Below are 8,656 nucleotides of genomic sequence, written 5' to 3' on the forward strand. Positions count from 1 at the left end.
AAAAAAAAATCAATAAAAGTCTTTTACAGGTCCCATTAGTGCTGGCACTCTCCCATAAATGTTGCCCACTTGGATAAAGTTTCATACGAGGAAAGAGAGAGACAGGGTACAAGTATAAACAGAGGGAGAGAGTGTATCTGGGAGTGCAACAGGAGAGGATGATGGTGTGCCATTTCATAACAAATGGCTCTGCAGTGTCAGGCTTACTGACTATCAGACAGAGTACTGTTTAATGAATTTATGAGACCACGAATACATCTCTGTATCTGCTCATTATGTGAATGATCATAGATAAGTGCAGGCAGCATTCATTCTGTCAGGATTCATTTATAACGTATCTGTGTCAAGTGCAAGAGCGGAGTTACTTTAAATAAGCATGGAAGCAGATGCATTACACCAGTGAGACACCAAGCAGCGTCTGCCCTGCAGGTAACCGATGCATGATCAACCATCGCTATCAAACTTCCTCTTACAGGCCTTGTGGCTAGCAGTTAAAAGTAAACATATACATCAAATCGCAGCAGCCTTTCCTGTCGCAAGGTCACAGAACTTGCCTGAGTCTCCCCAAGTTCACGTTAACTCAACGTCTCTACACATGCTATTAATGGCTTTTGCTTAAAGTTTGGCCAACTTTTACCCGTTGATGTCTCACCATCTTCTGCTCTCCTTGTTGCCCGTGAAGCACTACACGCTACCATCAAACGACAGAGGTGTCAGTTAATACACACGAAGAAATCCAACCAGAGCACTTTAACTGACCTACATGTCAGCACTGAATGTTAATTATTACTGTTAAAATCCACAGACACGGTGAGGTGGCAAGTTAGCCTGTGGCTAAGCTAAGCTAATCTTACAGTTTGCTGATAGCAACGCTGCCAGTCTGTTACATTAGACCACGAAGCAGTCATACATAACAGCTAGCAAGCATTAAATGACCGCCTACTCCACACAAACATACCGTATGTCTCAGACATGTTGACCCTCGCTGTATGGAGAACTCAGTCGGACTCTTTTACTGTTCTTTTAGTACTGTGACAGCCGTGTGCCCGCTGGCTTCACACCTCTTTACGGTGTTTATCTACGATGCTAGAGGTTTCCTTGATCCTTTCCCAGCTTCCTCTGCTCCGACCACAACCAGTACAGCTACGCGCTACGTCATTAGTTATCTAGTGGTGTTGCGTTCATGTGTTATTGGCTACGTTGGAATTTTAAGAGAAGAGACGAACACGCTGAAAGGACACTGGCATCGCACAGAAACTGAGTGAATTTTACGAATAGACAGTTCTCATTAAACTAATGAACGAACGACTAGTACAGAAAATGATGCTCAGTTAGAGAAGCGTGAAGTCTAGCCAACTTTAACTAAGCTAAAAAGCAAAGCGCGTTGTATTAAGACAGATCAAGACCAGATTTTCCCTGTATAGTTTTTACAGATAGTTTATTTATGAATCGCAGTGTTCCAGCAACACATTGTCATCGATTACAAACATACCACAAAATAGACACGAGGTAGATGAAACTAAATAAATAAATAATACGAGCAAAGTCGAATATAAATGCAATAAGACATGACATCGAAATATTACTACAATATTGTAAAGTATAGTGTGGAAATAAGAAGTAGAGTGAGCTTGTGCATTGCCTCTCACAGAATTAATGTAATCTTCCTGAGCAGAGGGAAGCCATCGTATACTCTTTCATATAGTATGTTGTACAGGATATAGGCTATATTACGGTACATGCAACACGAAGCCACAAGATGGCAGACAAAGATAGAGGAACTTGAGAACTGAGTTTTTAAGAGGCAGCAGAATGTAGCAAAACCCAAATAGATCCCTCTAACAACACTAAAGTTTGAGTTTAACCTCACGTGATGTGACTATTTTGATGTATTTTATAATTACTTTTGCATACTTTTTCTCATTTAAATGCCACTATAAATTAATTTTGCACTTTTTCTTCATATGTGCACTATGGAAACTGATATATTGCTCCATTAATCCCATTATCTTGACCAAAACAAACAAACAAACCAATCAATAAAAAAAGAAACAGCACACAAATACACTATGTCAAAATATGTCTGTGATATGGGAGTTTGGCATAAGTGTGGAGTGGCTGGCAAGCAGAGAACTCCTTCCTTGTGAAGAAAATTACTTGAAGCAATCTGAGGTTTTGAAAGAATCCAGAATATCTGTTTTGTTCTTGTTCTTTGCTTATTTATTCATCACCTCACCATACCTGGATATACATACATACACACATGAACTCACAGCAAGCCCAGGGCCCAGGGAGTACAGGGCCGCCCAAGGGCAACAGGTGATAGATTACAGAGCCTTCCATTCTGCTACTATCTCTCCAAGTCCCTCCCTGCCTTTGTTCTTCTTTGGCAGATCCACTCATCCTCCCTGGCCTTGTTAAAAGCTCTTTTCACTAAGATTAAAGACAGAAGGAAACACAAGGCTCAACATCGTGTGGGGGCACGGATGTTTTCTTAAGGTGGGCTACAAGAATGGCTGGCCTCAAAGGTGTGCAGCAGGCTGAAAGAAAAAGGGGGAGGTGGGCAGGTGGGTGTGCTTCCGTTAGGCGCTTTTCCTTTATGGGTGTCCCAATGCTCATTGTATCTTTGTCTCTCTTGTCCTTTTCCTTGTCCTTTTGTTCACTGCAGTATCATCACTAGAGTTGATATTTGCTGGGCTGCAGGACAAACAAGGTGTTTGCAATATCTGCGTGTGGGATGTTTGGGAGTTTTGACCTTGGGCTGTGCTGACGCAGTTCAGACAAATAGAAAAGTTGCCTGCTGGATTCACATGCCGTTAAGAATGCAGAAATACAAAGGGAAGGAAAAGGTGCAGAAATGAGACTTCTTCGTGCCCCAATCCAGACAGTCTCAATCCCAGATCAAAACAAATGCGTTCATTAGGGAATCCCCACATAAACCGTACAACATTTACAATGTTTACAGCAAACAATGAGTCATGTTCCAGTGCATAGTTGGAGACAGGTGAGCTCTGTATTTGGCTGGCATCACTATAAATATAAAGGTGTCTGTCACACCATGAGTCATAGCCCACACAGTAAAACAGATGGATTCTTGCTGTTTTAGAAAGAAAACAAAGGCATTAAGTTTATGAAGTAAGGGCTATTAAAACACAAGGTGTTGTAAATTGATGAAAGGTGTGAATGCATTAATGAGTGAAACACATGCAAGCATTTGTGATGACATACTTCACCTATGCAGAACTTGAAGTCTGAAAAAATCTAAAAGCCAGCTGTTAAAAACATAAGAGGCAGACTGTCGTGTGTGCTAGTTTGGAGAATGACTAGTACAGCTCTGCTTCCCACTAAGGGGGTGTATTTATGTGCATACCTGCTCTGTACAGTAGTCCTTGTGCAACTGTTTGTTTGCACACCAGGGCATTCACTTCAGCTTCTACTTCACGTCGCTCTGTTTAAGTCAGCAAATCCACACAAGAGGATGAGAGCAGAAGCCCCAGGCTATCTGAATCACAGTAAGTAAAGGGAACGGGAGTGACACATTTACAGAAGAGGGCTGCAGTGTTTGAAACGAGTGAGAAGAAAAAGAGATCATCTTTTAAAGTCAAACTGAGGTCTACACAAAAAGGAGAGCAGTCTCTCATATCATAAATATCAGCTTCCTTTTAGCTAGTCATACTTCATGTTCCTTTCATCTTCCCATCATCAAAAGAGATGTCACGCTGTGGGTCCCCTACATTTAGCTAAAAATACATAACAGCCTACAGCACTGCATTTTGGAAATGAAAATAAAACCACAATGACTAGCTTCTGTCATGCACCCTTTGTATTTGGGTTTTGCTAAGATATTTAAAAAGGCTCGATAATGCTGACTGACTCAGTGCAATTACAAAAACAAGTGTGGATACATTGGAGATTACTAAGCACCTTTAATCTAGTTGAATTTACTTCTGTTTTTTAAAAGGTATGCATGCCTACAATGTACCTAATGTACCAGCTGAGTAGGAACAGAGAAACCTAAAACAATTTTGTGTTGCTGAATTCCTTCTATTGATATTGTTTGTGGAAAGAAACCTTACAAATGATATTTCAATAAAAGTTATTTTTGGGTGGATCTGCATATTTGAGTTTCCCAGATTGTTTTGCCGAATGCCCGTCCATTTTTCTGTGATTAGGGCCGGCACTAGCTAGTACACGGAGACTGTGTTGGAGCAGGTCTTAAACAGGTGATTGGTAACAGATGATAAATTGTATCTTTTAATGCAGGAATGTTCAACTCATCCTACATTGTGGGCCCATAAAGCCCACTTTGATCTTAAGTGGGCCATACCAATCAAATCCCCCCTTCTGTTGGTGTAAAGGCGTTTTTGTCATTTAATCCCTCAGATATTTTAATATGAGAAAAGGAAGTGCAATTCTAACAGCATGTCTCTTTTTCTATATATTAAAGACTATTTGGGCTCATGAAATAAATGTGGAAAATTGCAGAAAAAGTTCATTGCCCAGACTGTCCTGTAAAATTTATTTTCTATGGTAGATAAAAAACTGGAACCTTTCTGTCAATCTGCTTCTCAATTACTTTGATCTATTATCATGGTCATGGAGGAGGTCATTAGGAAAAGCTAATGCAAACAAAACTTATGGAAATACAGTCAGACTTTTTTGTTTTGCGCTCGTTAGTGACGTTACAGCTTATTGGCCTTTTGAAATAAACCCGTTGTAAGGCTATTTCCATTAATAGGCTACTGTAAGTTTGGACAAAAATAACCAAGACCTTTGAAGATTTACAGTTTGTGGCACTTGTTAGCTTAATATAAAGTTAAAGATACATTTTACTTGAAATAAGGACTGAGAATTTTGCAATTACCTATGCTAAAGTCCCAGTATGATTATTATATAGACTTCATTGTAGACAACAGCTGCTGGTGGCTAATGTAATGGACATGTAAGTATGTCTGTACTATTTTTAAACTAGACTGTCTAATTTCACTCTGCAGGTGGCCATGTACATGCACTGAGGTAAGGAATGAGTGTCAAAAGAAACCAAGAATGCTTTGGAGTTCAGGGTCAAGCAAACCCAAAACAGCAACAAGCCTGGATTCTTTCAGTGACTGGTGAACTAGTTGATCATGTTACTTCAGGGCAGCTTTTGGTATAAGCTTGTTTGTACCCTTCATATAAGGTGTTTGCCACTTGTAACTGAAAGCCGACATTTTCTTGTGTTGGAGGTGACTCTCCACTTACTTTCCAAAGGTTAGTATCACTGATCCTTGCAAAAAGCCCAGATTTTGTTACTTGGACTTGCATGACTATTGTGACTCGGTCTCTGGATTTGGACCTTTTTCTAATCATTTGTTCTCATGAGCTTGTTTTTGTATTTCTGGGAAAATGACGAGTCTGGAGCCGAGACGCCAAATATTAACTCTGCACGCATTCAGTATTTGCATAGTACGCTAAATCCATTCCACATGAGTTGGCTGACTATGGTGAGGATTTACGATCCCTTTAATTCTGAGTAAATGAATGATGCAGAAAATAAAAACATAAAGAAGATTTTAAAGAGTTCCCAACGACTAAACTAAAAGTTCTTTGAGTGTCAGAAACATAAATGTGTTTCTGAAATACACCCTGTTGTCAGTTTAAGGGGTATATAATTAAAACCAATCTGCTGTTACGAGGTTCATTTGAGTTTACATAAAATCTGTTTTAAAGAGCTGTCAGTTGGAAAGAGCGTAAGGTCATGTTGTCAAGGGTTAAGAGCACAGGCAGGATTTGCTATGTTATGGCTCTCTCAAACAGCAGCAGCTTTCGCATAAATCTTCCTCTCTCAGTGCAGATATTCACCTCTCTTGACCTCCACACCACCCATTTTGCTCTCCTTCCACTTTTCACACTGTCACACCCCAACCTGGAGGAACAGGAGAGGAGCAAATGGTTGTTTGTGGCCAGGTGTTTTGGGAAAGCAAAAAAGATTCATGCTGTTTCTATTTTAGTCACAACATTATTTTTTTTTTCATTTAAAGAAAGATATTCAAAGCTAACAACTGCTCATATTTCTCCATCTGGCTGTAGGCGTAAAACACGCAATGTAAAAAAAAAAGTTAGACCCCCCTCCCCCCCACACACACAACAAAAACAACAACAACAACAAAAAGACAATTTCCGCTCTCGAACACTTTATTAAATTTTTTTTTTTTAAAGTAGTCAAACTTTTCCTTGCATAATGCAGAAATAACATTTGAAAGTAAAAGAAGGTGCTCAGTATTCCTTGGCGTGATGGGAGGTTTTTTGTTGGGGAGGAAAGAGGAATAGTGAGTGAATGTAGCATGAAAGACAACAATAAGACCCTGTTTTCCTCACCATGTTTCCTGTAGCTCAAAACATGCTTTCTTTTTTGGAGGTTTACTCAGAGTTAAAAATTAACATCTTATTTTTCACATGTTGCACAAATAAGCCACTGGCCAAAAGTCATTGCTGAAATCACAAAAAGAGGGTGGGGGTGGGGGGAAAGCCCATTAACACATGATATTTTAATTAGCAACATGCCCTGATTTGTTCCTTGTCTTCTTCTTGGCTTCATTAAAATAAACAGTCACAGCGTGAGTGCCTGCTGGATGAAACTTGTTGAGGAATCTTTGCATGATGTCATTCACGATGTGTGGAATTCATACTGATCTGCTGTAAAGATCATCTTTCAAGTCTTCCAGGTAAATGAGTTGCTAGAGGTGGCGTGCCTGCTCACCTCTGAACGAGACTCCCAGTGTTTCCTTTCTTTCTATCCTGCACTGCAGACAACAAGAACCAACATCTCTTCGTATGGGAATGTTCTGTGATCGTTACTGAAAGGTCCATAAACTGCGAAACGTTCCGTGAATATGCCAGACTGCACGTAGCCTGCACGCGGGCTCAATTTCGCTCTATATCCTGCACTCCCCCCCCAGTCCCCCACTAGATTAAGTCACCTTTGCTGCTACTGTAGTGTGTTAAATAAAGCGTCGTCATTAATAATTCGTCATTTTTAGGCACGCATCAGATGGATGCGTAGATTATGTTCGTCAATAACTGCAAACTAATTTTATTACACACTTTGCTAATGACCCCTCCCCAACAAACAAACAAACAAACAAACAACAGAAAGTCACGAGTGCCTGCGGACGTGCACAAGATTGAGATCTGGATTAGTGTGAAGCGTTCGTGGGATGCCTGAATGAGTGAAAACTGCTTTTTGGGATCGGTTCATGATAAAGTGAATTAGCACATTATGTAGCGGATCGTCCAGGCAAACGCGCAAAAGGGGTGAAAGTGCGCAGAACAATGATGCTTGCTGAGAGTGAACGATAGGAGAGCTCTGTCTGTAAAGAGGAGGAAATCCCCGCTACACACAAAGCCTGTGTCTATAATCTGACACTCCAAAGTGCACATGTATTATTTTCGTAGAACAAAAGCAACTTCGATAAGGTTACATACTAATTAATTACCTAATCTCTTTTTTGCCACTAGCTCACCCATCTCAGGGGTTATCTCTCACGTTCTCAGCAGGCCCAGCAGTCTCATATCCCTGCCTCAGGCGCACACACATCAGCCTGCTCTCTGCATCACCCCTTCCTCTCACATGTGTCAAAAAGCATGGGAATTTATCTCCTCCACACAGATATAATCCCTTAATTATTTGATTATGGCACTTTGTTCTGTGAAGAAAACTTGCGTTTCCTGCTCTAGCCGAGGGTTGTGTATTACCTGAAATGAATACATGTGTCAGACAAATCCCTGCCTTGAAGGTTAATTATGTAGTGAATTGTTAAATCGTTAGACATCTACACATGAGGTATAAATGAAAGGAAAGACAGACATAAAGTGTCTTAGTAAATCACTACTCTTGAGCTGATGGCTCAACAGTAGTTTCAGTAATTCTGCCGAAGTTACTGATTCCCTTATTCACAGTTTAATTACAGTGGTTGAGGATGATGGCTAACAGATGAGTCCAAAATCTCCACACAGGTATTCAGGGATGAGATCTGGTGCCTGTAAAAGAAATATGCATTAAACCATTCACTGAGACCTGTTTCCTATGGATTATCATCCCCCAAGAGACAATTCCCATCAAAGTAAATCGCTGGACAAAAGGGATCACCAACTTTCTGTTGATTTACAGTGACCACCCCCACCCCTCAAGTTAAACAGAGCCAGCTCACTGTAGGGTCAGTAGTTCAGGTTTTTCTTTAATTTAGGACAAGAGTCTGTTGCTAAAACAAATCTAAAAAAACAAACAAAAACACACACCCCAAAATATCCCAGGAGAACAGGTACAATGTAGGTCAATGAGTAATGAAATCCAAAAGTGTGGATGTGAAGAAGACACTCCGTCCAAGTCATGGTGTTCATTTGTATGTTCTTGCAAGTTCGTGCACGCCCTTGGCCTGTCCCGTAGCAATGTGTCAGTGAGAGGAAACACTCGCCCCAAAACGATGATGTAAGGGGCTATGATGGATGACATCATTGACCATAACACCCATATATCCACAAAGCAGATATATGCCTGTGCACATCTTTTTTGTTTCTCAAGAGGATAGAATAATTTCACTAGTGACTCTTTGCAAAAAATATTCAGGTTTGGCTATTTTTAATTAATTAATTAATTAAAATATGGACAACACTGACA

General features: G+C 40.3%; 1 protein-coding gene across 2 annotated transcripts in view; it reads right to left on the bottom strand.

The window, feature by feature from the left end:
* rab4b (RAB4B, member RAS oncogene family) overlaps window positions 1-1,145 on the bottom strand; it is a 10,760-nt gene extending 9,615 nt beyond the window's left edge. For both annotated transcript variants that reach the window (XM_005720885.2, XM_005720886.2), the window contains exon 1: window positions 959-1,145. In XM_005720885.2, coding sequence (XP_005720942.1) covers window positions 959-974 — 16 coding nt within the window. In that variant the 5' untranslated portion in view covers window positions 975-1,145. The remainder of the gene's footprint in view (window positions 1-958) is intronic.
* Window positions 1,146-8,656: the final 7,511 nt, after the last annotated feature.

The sequence above is a fragment of the Pundamilia nyererei genome, unplaced genomic scaffold, assembly GCF_000239375.1.
Source record: "Pundamilia nyererei isolate P.nyererei 1_Seehausen unplaced genomic scaffold, PunNye1.0 scaffold00003, whole genome shotgun sequence".
NCBI classification, from domain to species: domain Eukaryota; kingdom Metazoa; phylum Chordata; class Actinopteri; order Cichliformes; family Cichlidae; genus Pundamilia; species Pundamilia nyererei.